Source organism: Euphorbia lathyris, chromosome 7 (assembly GCF_963576675.1).
Source record: "Euphorbia lathyris chromosome 7, ddEupLath1.1, whole genome shotgun sequence".
Classification (NCBI taxonomy): Eukaryota; Viridiplantae; Streptophyta; class Magnoliopsida; order Malpighiales; family Euphorbiaceae; genus Euphorbia; species Euphorbia lathyris.
The window spans coordinates 78,443,456-78,456,363 of NC_088916.1; the positions used below are offsets into that span (position 1 = coordinate 78,443,456).

A 12,908-nucleotide genomic window follows, 5' to 3' on the forward strand; every position below is an offset into this window, starting at 1 on the left:
TAAATATATATAACGGTCCTAAAACCGATTGCAGTCTCATGCAACAATAAAAAAAATTTAGTAAGAAAAAACTAATCAAAGGTTTAATAGATCCTGCAATTATCATATTCATATCGTATTATTTTTGGGTTCGTGTCAAAAAGAATAAATCCAAATCAAATTTAAAAACTTTCGTACTACAATCGTGTTAATCTGTTCGGGTCAGTAGCGGATCCAGAATTTCAGAATCGGGGGGATAATTTTAGCCCAAGGTTAAAAAAAAAATCTTGCATATATAAAAAAGTAAAATCAAATTATACAAAATTTTAATTGTATTGATAAATAAATGCTAAAAAGTACTTGTTACATATACTATATTACTGGAAAATGTACCTATTTTTTGACAACGGACACGCTCTCGATAGATGGAAAATCTATTCTTCGAGATCCAGAATTTTGAAAATATTGTAAAATGGCTTCATCTTCAACACTGTTAAAAGAAATATTCTCAATGTAGCACAACAAGCAATTTGTGAGAAGTTCAATACGAACTCTTTTATCACTTTCTTGCTCAACCGGATTACTATCCGAGGATGATTCATTTGGATTTCTTTTTAATCTGATAACAAATTTGTCCATCTTTTTGTTGTTCTACATTAAAAAAAAAATATGGCACAAATCAAAATCACTAAATTAAAGAATCTAAATTTATTCTACAAATTAAAAACACTAAATCAATAATCCAAAATCAAAACCCCTAAATTAAAGTAAAGTAACCTAAATTGAAAACCCAAAATCATAACCTCTAAGTTAAAGAAGAACCTAAAATAAATTCCATAAACTATAAAAACCCTACACTAAAATTCCTAAATCAAAACCCTAAATTAATTCAACAAATTAAACTATCAAAACCCTACAAATTCCCTAAACTAATAAAACCCTAAATTAGTTCAACAAATTAAACTATCAAAACCCTACAAATTCCCTAAACTATCAAAACCCTAAAATAATTCAACAAATCACTAAATTAATTCAACAAATTATAAATTAAAAACCCTAAATGAAAAATAACCTAATTTTATGAAAGAAATTACATAGCTTAGGAAATTTGGAAGCTAGCCGGAGTAATTAGAAGAAGGAATGGAGGAAAATGAAAAGAAAAGGGAAGGGAGAGATGAAATAGAAAATTTGTGGAGGAAAGGGGGAGGAGGAGAGCAAAAGAATTGTGGAGAGGTGAAGGAGGAGAGTAGCGAAGAAGCCGGTAGTGGATCGTCTGCTATCTGGGCAGCCAGCCCAATCGGCATCGGAGAATGCAAAGAATGTGATTAACAGTATAGGACTGAAAGTTAGACCAAGAGAACCCTTCAGATGCAGCAGATCTCCCTGTTTTTTTGGAAAGCTGGTGGGGAAACTAGCTAGTTGCTTGGCCTAATAAGAAAACAAATGAACACCACCTCTCCTTCCTGAAAATTTCATTCTCGATTCTACGAGAATTTTTATGAAAGCCTTTCATTTGCTTCTCTTCGATGGAAGTTTTATTTTCTCAGAATGTATCCTAATTTTTGGCCTAATTCTTCTTCTGATGGACCACCCACTAAGGTGGAGCTAGCGCCATCGATCGGCAGTTCAGTCTAACCCGTCGGAGTTGACTGGGAACTGGGAGTTGCGGGATACCCATACACAAGGGATCTTCCCCGTCGATAGGACTTCTCAAGGCTACCTTAGCAACAGGATCCCTATTCGAAACCTAGGTGGGTTCGGCCTTCAAAGCACGCTAAGCCCACCCCAGTAGCTTATCAATATTGATTAGGATTTTTCCCCCTGCCGTCAGCGTCCAATTCTATTAAATCTATTAAATATTTTCTATAGAAATTTTAGTTAATTTGAAATTCTAGTTAATATTCAATTTAATTGGGAGATGATAATTTAGCAGCAAAGATAGAAGCTGGAGATTGGCCCCAAAAACTGCTGAAAATTGCAAAGTGGCTTTTAAAGCCACTTTACGGCTAGATTGGGGCCCCCATCCTTATTTTTTTTTAATAATTTAAAAAAAAAAATAGAAGAGATCGGGACCGATCTCTTTTATTTTTTTTAATTTGGCCCCAACCCAAAACGACGTCGTTTTGGGGGGCCAAATTATTAAAATAAATAGAGTCCAGCTCAAGTGGGCTGGGTTGTCTCTTCTTCGCTACATCTCCGAAGAAGGAGATGTAGCAGGCGCCGCTGCGCCTAAATCCCTAAATCGGGATATGAGGGCGGCGCCAGGGGGGTTAATCTTTAGCCCTCCCTAAACCCTCCATGGCAGCGCCGGCGCCGTAGGGTTGGAGCCCCCACGGGCGCCGGACTGCCTCCGCCTCTGGTTCGGGTTAGTATCGATTTCGTATCATACTTTCATGTAATTTTATTATATATATAAATTAATGATAACTTTTAAAAATATAAAAAGATATTATACTATTTTTAAATAGGTTATATCATTTTTAGATTAACATGTTAACACTAACCATCCAAAAGTTTACTAATATTATGATAAAGAGTAAATAATTTAGAAATTTCAAATCATATTTGCAAGTAATAATTTTTATTACCTTTATTAATAAGGTGCATATAAAAACACGAGAGAATATAACAATAATTTTAAATATTCGTGTGATTTCATATCGTTTTCGGATTAGAATATCAGCCCTAATCTAGCCCAAAAATTTACGAGTCAATCCAAAAATGACATATTACCTACTAAGCTAAACACAAACACAAAAATTACATGTTTGATGTTGTAATCAGATCATGTGTACTTTTACCACCTCTAGGTTTAATGCACAGAAAAAATGAAAAACCAAACATACCTCAGTGATGCTCTTTGCCAAACATCTACTTTAAGATTGTATGATATACACATTATCCAACATTTAATAGATTACCAATCCATTACTAACTGTAAATAAAACTTGAAAACCCAAAATATTCTTACAAAGTCTCATCTCCATATATAGAACATGTACACCAAATTACAAAATGGTGCATCCAGCCTTCCTTTTGAGTTCCTCTTTTTCCTTCTCAGCTCTTTCTAGATGCTTTCTAAGCTTGCTTATTTCGTCATGCGCTTGCGTTTGAGCTGTTCGTGCAATCTTTTCCGCTACCAGTCGGGCAGATTGCTCCTTCTCCAACTGCTGCTCTAGCCTAATTGTAGTCTCTCTCAGTTTTGACTCAACCTAAATGGAAATCAGACCATTCCAATTCAGTCAAGTCTTCGTTTTCTCAATGTTTATATTATGTGCAGCTAAAGTTTAGCTAGCGGCCTAATACATCATCAGTTCCCTGAACTTGTCCAAAAATAATAGATTGGCTCCTTGAACTTTGCAAGTGTCTCACCAGCTCCCTAAACTTGCTTATTTCGTATCACCGGCTCTCTAAACTTGTCCACAAAAGTATATTAGCTCCTTGAACTTTGCAAATATCTCACCAACTCGCCAAACTTGTTTATTCTGTAACAACTAAATACAAAAACCATGATACTAACTCTCGATCATCATCCATTCAATCTCTCAAACCTGCAACACTAACTCTTATAATAGGTTGAAAGGTAGGAGAAGCGAAAAAATTACCTCTCGAATAGATGAAGACGTATTTTTAGAATTTAGGTTTAACAAGTTTTTGTATTGAGTTGTTGCAATTTAGGAAGTTGGTGAGACACTTGCAAATTTCTGGAAGCTAATCTACTTTTATGGACAAGTTTAGGTAGCTGGTGATACAAAATAAGCAAGTTTAGAGAACCGGTGAGACACTTGTAAAGTTTAGGGAGCCAATCTACTATTTTGGACAAGATCAGAGACCTGTAATGTATTAGGCCTTAATCAGCAGATAATGAAACAAAAGCCACTGTAAATAGCATTCATGAAAAATCGGTGAATATAGATATAAATTACCATATCAGTTATTCGTTTTAGTTGTTCTTCATATGACTCATGCATCTGTTCCTTCAGCTGCAAAATTTCTCCTTTAGAATACCCTTTCAAGGACTCAACCTCCTCTTGTCGATCACGGAGCTTCATTGCCCCCATCTGTCAAATCAATTCAATAAATGACTATCAATGACGATCCGTCACTTTGCTAATGCAATAAAATTAACAAAAGAGGTTGAAAACTTGAAAAGCTTGCCTTCAACTCAGCAAATAGCTCATCTGTGTATGGTTGTCCACCATTTTCTTCTACGACTATATCTACAAGGGAAAGAAGTTGTTGAACCTGTTCATGTTTCTTATGTTTATCTTTAGTTCTGTTATCAAAAAGCACAATCCGGTTCTTGCATAGGGTGAGAATTTCCTGTATAAATGTTAAAAACGACGATTAAGATATTTATAGTCCTGGGCTTTCAAATGCACACATACATTAACTAAAGCAAAAAGCTTAATACATCATTTTCCCCCTCAACTTGTCCAGAAAGCTTGATTGGTCCTCTCAATTTGCATAAAATGTTCAGTTAGCCCCCAAAACTTGCGCAAAATGTAATCAATTGTTTACTCGGTTGCAAAAAAGTAAGTTAAATGCCGAAGATATATTAGACGCTTCTTAAAAAAGGTAAAACGACTACGATCGGGGTATGCGATTCTAATATTAGACAAGATTAGTTTTATAATTGAGCAAGTAATAACTTCCTTTTTAATCTATTTTTGAATTATGTAACAACATTCTAAGATGTGTGGAATACATTTTCTGCATTTAACTTACTTTTTTGCAACCTAATGATCAATTGATTACATTTTACGCAAGTTTAGGGAGCTAACTGAACATTTTATGCAAGTTGAGGGGTTATTGGAACACTTTGAAAGTTTAGGGGGTCAATCAAGTTGTTTGGACAAGTTCAAGTAGCAAATAATGTATTAAGGCAAAGCAAAAAGGCCAACTTCCAGTACATTTTGGAACAGAAAACACAACAATAATGTTAAACGTTAAGGGCCACTCTAGAAGCACTTTGAATTCAATATGAGCCATAAAAGAAACCGTCAATCAACACATGAAACAAAACAAATGAAAAGGTAAAGCATGACTCTTGAGAATATTAAAACAAAAATTCCACTAAACATGATTAGAAAGTCAAGCTCACTTTAATCGCCAACCTTTTGTTATGTTTCACTTCCAAGTGATGGAGACCTGAAACTGTAGAGATAAAAATGCTATACATACAGAGTCTAATATAGAAAGCAGCATATGCATAAAGAAATAGATGTGAGGTACTAGCATAGTTGTTAAGGCGCGCCTGAGGCAAGCCTCAAGGGTCAGCGTCTCTCTGTGTGAGAAGCGGGCGGTGTAAGCCAAGCGCGCACCTTTGTACGCCTTGGCTACTCTCGCATCTTGAATGGGGGCACGCCTAGGCACAAGTGTAGGTTTTTTTAAGGATTTCTTAAGCTTCTAATCACAGCCATAGAAAGTCTTTATGATGAAGCCAACAAATTAAGTTAGAAAAAGAAAATAAGAACAATAAGAAAAGGAAAGAGATGAACTGCGATTCTAAAGGACAAAATCCGCAAAACACTTAACAGCTTCTCCTCCATTGATGATGAATAGGGACTATAGAGACTAAAGGATTTAGTCTTAGTTATTATTACACTATTAGTTATTAGTTGAAATTTAAATTTTATTATGAATTATAATTATGTTTTAGTAGTTAATTAGAATTTATCTTATGCATTTTAGGATTAAGATTGTTGTTATTTAACTATTTGTGCCATTTTAGAAATGTTAAGTGTTGTTATTTATAATTCTACATGTATATTTTGTTTTAGAGCGACCTGTGTCGCTCAGGCCCGTGCCTGATCCTTGCGACTTAGTGCTCCTTGCGCCTTTCAAAACTACGAGTACTAGGGATCACATAGTTGGTCAAGGTTAGCCACCACCAATAAGTTTGTGGACATCCAACATATACTAGACAGAAACTAATGCTTTTTGAAAATTCCAATTCATGCAAACTCGATCAAATTGGATTGAACTCAAACATCAATACTATACAAATCTAGAAAATTAAGACTCAAACAAATATACAAATCAAAAGACTTCATAATAACAATTTGCAAATTATATCATAGTAATAGCTATATCTCAAAATCACCTTTAAAGGTTGAGGGGCTTCACGACTTAGATGATCCTCTATTGTTTCCTCGTTATCTTCAAGTTCATCTCCTCCCGTGAATACTACAATCATGTAGTCAATAATTTTCCTTCCAAACAAAGTATGTAAGCTCTGAAGTGCAGCTTCTTCTTCTCTTGAAAAGCGATTCGTTACTGAGAATACTAGAAGGACCGCATGAATTCCATCATTTGCCATATTGATACATTTGACAAGTTCTTTACCAATAAATTCAGATTCAACAGAAACATCAAATAGTCCTGCAATCATATATCTCCTTTTATCATTAAAAAGAACACAAGAATCAGGATTGAAATAAAGGTCTTTTCACATGATATAATCTAGTTCATACCAGGAGTATCGATAATATTAACAGTTTGACCATTATCCATCACGGTTTGCTGCAATTCACAAGTGTTGGTAACACCAGATTGACTAGCCCTTGATTTGAAGGCCTTCTTTCCAAGAATGCTATTGCCTGTTGCACTTTTGCCATTTCCAGTACGTCCAACTAAAACCACCGTACGCGCCTCATCACATGAAGCAATCTCCCAATCATTATCCAATAATGCACTTCCTCCCATCATGCCAGATGAGATTACCTACAAAACACAGTGTTTAAGAGTTAATAAAAATTGAAAGTTGTACATCAAAGTGTGAAATGAGTCAAATGCTGTATACCATTGATGAAATTTATCCTAATTCCATGCAGCAACTCAAACATATATGCAAATTCAATTTTGATTTTTGGTGTTAACCACAAGTATCCTCATTCGTTTATGATCTGAGACAATTTATTTCGAGGCTTAGTCACATTGAAACCGAAGCTGAGCCACAAACCGTACATAGACATATATGCAATCCAAAAAACTGAACAATTAAATTTCATAGACATCAAAGCCAAAATAAAAGGATCTACATACTATGCAGATTCTTCCTGCTTAAAAGGTAAAAAACTCATAGTAGAATTTCTCCTATTATCAGTATAAAAAAAAGCGGCCCCGTGCACTAAGCGTCAGCGCTAAGCCGGGTCCGAGAAGGGGTCCCACCACAAGGATGTACTGGGCAAGCCTTCCCCTACCAATTTTTTTTGACAAGAGACTGCTCCTAATACTCGAACCGTGTCAATAACAACGTTTATCTATTATCAGTATATTAACGTTAAAATCTTAAAGCATAAATTGACACAACTTTTAGTTAATCGTAACTTCTTACAAATAAGAGTGGCGCTACCAAACAAACAGAAAAAACACAACATCAAAATTTTATAATCACTGAAGAGTTATAGTTACATATATCGCACAACGATTCCATGAATGAAAATTGCAAATTGAATACTGAAAACATTCATGTTACAGAGTTATCATCGTAACTGTAGTTTAGGAGAGAATTAACGAGTCAAAAGCAGAGAAGTGCTATGGATTGAAAAAGCAGGAGCAAGAAACTAGACAGAAGCAAAGATAAGATGAACAACCAAAGAATATCAAGAGATTCTTACTTACAGAGACAAGCTATTGAAGTTCGATGAAAAAATTAACCAAACCTTCTGATGGATATTTCTCTGAAATCGCTACTTATAAGTAGTGTGATCCCGCCTACCCCAATCGTAGCTTTCCCTTTCCGACTTTACTTTTGAGTTCCATTCCGATTTTGGATATGGTGTCTTCTATTTTACTTTTTGTTTTTTATACCATTGGATGAGCTTACTTTGTCTGTCAAAGTTCATTACCATCCAATGATGAAAAAACAAAGTAAGACTTACTTTGTCAAAAACAAAGTAAACATAGCCTAACCCTTTGGATATACATGAATTCCTCAACACCATTTCTCTTTTGATTAGAAGTTCTCTCCATTTGGACTCTTTTTTTTTTCTGTAGCATATAATAAAGACTAATTTAAAAATTACATCAAAAGAAATAAGATTATGTATAGTTTCTTCAAAAAAAAAAAAAAGATTACGTATAGTAAGGAGAGAGACTCTAAATCAAATTAAGTGTCCGTTTAGGATCCGTTTGACTACTTGTTGTTTGTTGTTCGTGTTAAAGCAGAGATTATCTGCTTTTGTAAAATCTGATTTTCAACTGTAAAAAGGCAAACAAGGCCGGTCTAACCAAACACCTATGGCTTTTAAAGCGAAAAGTTAAACAGGAGGTGAAAATTACGTAAACAAACATCCACTTAGTTACATTAGAATAACTTTTTATTTTTTAATTACGGATCCAACCCATCCACCAGCCTATATATATAAAGGATGTTAAGCCACCATTAATGTGTGGTCTGGGCTCTCTCCCTATTCAATCCATTCTCTATCTAACATGGATGTCGTAGTGTTCCCAAAGACTATTCCCGACATAGGTGACGTCCGCAAGCGAATGCCAACACTAAAGGTCCCACATCTCCCTTATTTGGTGCGGTGAGTGTGGAGAGCAAGTGACCTTCAGATCTTTTTCATTCAAAATGACTGACGAACAAGCCACCCCCGACTCCTGTCAAGGAGATGCTCATCGCGATCGTCGGGAGATCTAGATAGGAGGAGCCCCCATTGAGCCTCATAGTAATACTGCTGAACCTGACCCCCTTACTCACGAAGGTTAAGACCGATGAAGAAGCAGCCGACACCTCCGCGCAACTGGACAACATCATCCGGAGCTTCCAGACAACTCAATCTATGTAGAACGCAGCACAAATCAAAGCATTGAGCAACAACATGTCTTGAAGGAGGAAAATGCCAAAATATGGGAGTTCCTAAAAAACGAAGGAGATTCGCAAAGGAAAGCCTTGGGCCCGACGCGCCATGAGCAATTCTTATTTAACATATTTATCCCTTCAGAGGCCGCTGCACTGCAATGATGAATGCTTCTGTCAGATATGAATCCGAATTGGTTATCCGAAACAATGCGCGTGGCGACAAGCGCCAGCCTATCAGCAAGGATCTTTGAAATGATCTTATAATTAAAATTGCTCATGGCGATAGGTCGAAAATGCTAAATTTCCTTGGCTTCAGCAACTTTGGGAAGAAGAGTCATAATACTAGAATTCATACCTGGAAGCATACAGCCGGTATCAAAAAAACTCTACACCATCTTATAGACATTTGAACCAATTACATCCCAAAAGTGCTGGTAGAAAAACCTGCCATAGCCATCTGGACCCGGAGAGCTATCACGGCTAAGACCGAAAACCGCAGCGGAATCTCATCTAGCGCTGGCCACCGCGTGAGCTGATCATTGTCCACCAAAGAGATCGAGTCCGGAATAACCGCAGAAATAGAACCCTGATCAACAGCTAGCCTGTTGCTAGTAAAAAGAGTGGAGAAGTATTCTACGACATGTTGAGAAATGACATTCTCATCATCAACCAAAGCTCTATTGATGAGAAGAGAATCCATTGATGATTGTATTTTTCTACCTTTTGCTGAGCGGTGAAAAAAATTGGAATTTCAGTCCCCGCCTCAAGCCATTTTTCTCTGCTTTTATCACGGAGAAGCAATTCTTGCCGGTGAAATTGAAGATCAAGATCACGCTGAGCTTCTGCCTCAAGCATTCGCCCATTCTCATTCAAACCCTGTACTGAAATGTCTCTTTAAACTTCAGCCAGCCTGGTCTGAGCAGCAGCAATATTTACTTCCACCCTTCCAAAAACTTCTCTGTTCCATATACGCAGGTTAGGCTTTAAAGTTTTAAGTTTATGACAAAGTAACTGGGCCGGGGGAAGAGAAACATTGCTGTTACTCCAATGTTCGACAATCAAACCCCTTAGAGAATCATGAGCAGTCCACATAGAGAGGAAACAAAAACGGGTCTGCCGAGCCAAGCCATTTTTGCATACCAAAAGTAACGGACTGTGATCAGATTGATGGCGGTGGAGAATGTTGGTCCCTTGTAAGGTTGCAAATATAGTTCCAAGGGGGGGGGGTTAGGAACTATTTTACCTTTTTAAAATGATTAGGGCAGATTTCTTTCCTTTGAGAAAAGATTATGTAACAGCGGCACTTAGCAATCAGCAAGACACTGGCTTAGTCAACTAGTGACTAGGTCAGCCTCGTTGCTTAGGTCAGGAAATAGCACTTAGAGTCTATTCCTGAACTAACTCGTTGGTAGCGCACAACTCAGCTTGACCTCTTTTACTTGGTCAGTTTTAGTTTGTTTTAAGCAAGCAATATATTAAGGAGTTAAGGGTTAGAAATACTTCACTCAGCGGAGTTATCCAGGTTCGGCTTCTTCTAAGCCTACGTCCTGTCCCCGGAACACGTTCCGAGATTTCCAATTCACTACTGAGCTCTTTAAAGGTAGAGACTCGAAAACCCTTTACAAATCAGAAGCTGAGTATAACAAGAGTACCTTCCTCTATACCTCTACTCACTTCTATTCTAATTCACTAAGTACTAAAACCGAGTACTTAGCTTCTCCTTTCTATTCCTAGAAATGATTAAGATTTGTCCTAAACAACAATTGCTAGAACACCTTAGATGATTGAGGATCAATCACTCTAGACTTTTACACAAATGAATAAGCTTGTAGTGTAAGAATTTGCTTTGCTTTTGATGGAGAACTTTTATACACGTTTGGTCAGCGTAACGGCTTTAGCTCAAAGTTCTCTACTGAATGTGGATTCTGAATGCTCTATTTATAGAGAGCTGTGAGAGCTTCTGGTTATTTCGAATTTCGAAATAACCGTTGGAGGGAAACGGCTACAGGTCGTTTTCACTCAGTCTATCAGCAGTTCTCTTGGCCAATCAGATTCCAGCATCTTCTGTTCTTCGGTCAGTGTGACAGTATGTTCCTCCATTTTAGGTAACGTCAACCAGACAGCTTGATGCGTCTTCTGATCTTTACTAAAAGAGGAAATACTTTGTCTGGAAGCTGTCTTGTGGTCAGCGGCTGTCTTGTACGTTTTGTCGAGACAGCTCAGCAGCTTCTAGCCGAAGTTGTCTACGTGGATCTTCTGGATCCTTCTTTGCTCAGCATGCGTTTCATCACTTCAACGGCAGCGTTTTGAAATACGCGGGCTGAGTGATCTTAGGCTTGTTTGACTTAGGCCTTTACTTCCATATAGGGCTTGAGCCTTATGATCTTTATGTATGTCTTATAATAAATTATAAACTCAACATTGAACAAACACATTAGTAACAATAAATCAAAGCATTTATACTTAGTGTGTTGTAGAATATTTAATTTCACTTAATTAATTTTGTCAAATCAAAATCCTGTGGAAAGGTGTTTCAACAAACTCCCCCATTTTGATGTTGGCAAAACTAATCAGCAAGGAACTCAGCGTTGAGCTCCCCCATGATAGTTGACCTTTTTGATTAAGTGAACTCCCCCGTCAGGGCTGAGCTACTGACTTAGTTTTATTCTAAACATTCTAAGGTTTAATTGAATAAGTCTAAGATCAGTTTTCAGGTATAGGTCAGCTTATGGGACATATTCTATTTTACTCAGTATTCAGCGGAAGTAATGTATAGTGACAGAGCGCTGAGTAATTTATTTGTTCAATGGTTTAGTTTAGACAGGTTCAAACATTAATTTCTACGCAACATGCATTCAGATAATACTTAGCATTTGAAAAAATGAATAACAAAGAAGTTAGGCATATTAACAAAAGAAGTTAGGCATATTGAATTGCTTGAATAAAAATAAAAATAAAAGGACATTCATGGGGAATTCCTAACTTCCAAATTCTTCCCTAACTTCTAACTTTGAGTTCCTTCTCCTGAATTGCCACTTTTCTCCCCCATTTTGCCAGCATCAACAGTAGGCAAATTCCCGGTAGGGGCAGTGGACTTGGTGAGTTCTTGCAGTAGACGAATTTGACCCTCCAAAGAATTCATGTGATTGACCATAGTCAACATGAGTTCGGTCATTTTGGTCATTTGAGTTTGGGTTGGTTGCTGCGCCTGAACCGAAGAGAAGTGGTTGATCAGATCATGGATTTCACGCAGAATTTGGTGAGTTACAGATGGATGAGAGGACTGATCTTGAGTGGACTGGTTATGGTTTGATGGAGGATAAACTTGTTCTTTAAGCAGAGTGTGAGCTGAGGCAATGACACGCCGTCCTGATTCAGTAGCACCTAAGTGTGCAAATTGGGTAGGAGTGGGCTCGCACTGAGTGCCTTGAGTAGCAACAAGACTACGGGGTGTGTTGACTTCAGGTGCTGAGTTGCTCTGGTATTGAGTTGGATGTGGAATTTGAGCTTCTTTTGGACTAGCAGGGTTTTTGGCTTGTTTCTCATTTTGAGGAACAGAGGCTTGTTTTTGTGGAGAATCCTCTTGAGTGATGTTGGGCTCAAGAACAGTTTCTTCTTCCTTATCCATATCTCCTACTGTTCTCATTTTCTTCTTAGCTGACTCAGCTATTTCCTGATCAGCTTTCTTCTTGTTTCTTTGCATTAGCCTTACTTTTCTTGGGACAGTACGAATATCCTTCGAGCAGGTTCCCTTTTTCTTCTCCTTCTCAGCTTGAGCAATCTCAGATGGCACAGTAGAAGTATACTCAGTTTTAGGTTCATTTGTTGGTTCTGTACCCTCATCAGATTGAGCAGTTTCAGAAGACTGCTCCAGATCTGTTAGATTTTCCATTTCTCCAATGGCTTGCTCAATCTCAGCCATAATATCCTCCTTCTCGGTGTTTCCATTTCCGTCATATCCTTTCAAGGGTTGACTATGTGATAGTCCATTCAACGGACCTGCAGTGATAACATTTCCTGATGAACTTATTTCACCTATAGTCTCTATATTCTTGTCCTGTATTATCTTTGTGATGAGATAACCCAAACGGAGCTTCCTTCCACTTCGTTGAAAAGC

The 12,908-nt window shown here is 37.3% G+C and overlaps 1 protein-coding gene across 3 annotated transcripts; it reads right to left on the reverse strand.

Moving 5' to 3' along the window:
• Window positions 1-2,830: 2,830 nt before the first annotated feature.
• LOC136234798 (immune-associated nucleotide-binding protein 9-like) lies at window positions 2,831-7,775 on the reverse strand. 3 transcript variants are annotated; one of them, XM_066024275.1, is made up of 6 exons: window positions 7,647-7,775; window positions 6,456-6,705; window positions 6,086-6,363; window positions 4,138-4,302; window positions 3,906-4,040; window positions 2,831-3,191 (listed from the first exon to the last, which is right to left on the reverse strand). In XM_066024275.1, the coding sequence occupies exons 2-6, from the start codon at window positions 6,688-6,690 to the stop codon at window positions 2,988-2,990; spliced, it is 1,017 nt and encodes a 338-aa protein (XP_065880347.1). In that variant the 5' UTR covers window positions 6,691-6,705; window positions 7,647-7,775; the 3' UTR covers window positions 2,831-2,987. The 3 variants fall into 3 exon arrangements, with proteins under 3 accessions (XP_065880347.1, XP_065880346.1, XP_065880348.1); XM_066024274.1 differs by having other exon boundaries at window positions 7,606-7,758; XM_066024276.1 differs by having other exon boundaries at window positions 7,602-7,663.
• Between the last annotated feature and the right edge of the window lie 5,133 nt (window positions 7,776-12,908).

Bases quoted from the DNA above. Each gene is read 5' to 3' on its own strand.
- LOC136234798 (XM_066024275.1), bottom strand. From the start codon at position 6,690: ATGATGGGAGGAAGTGCATTATTGGATAATGATTGGGAGATTGCTTCA. The intron at 6,364-6,455 runs GTATGAACTAGA...ATATGATTGCAG, and splicing joins TAATATTATCGATACTCCTG to GACTATTTGATGTTTCTGTT. The intron at 3,192-3,905 runs GTAATTTATATC...ATTTCCATTTAG, and splicing joins TAAAACGAATAACTGATATG to GTTGAGTCAAAACTGAGAGA.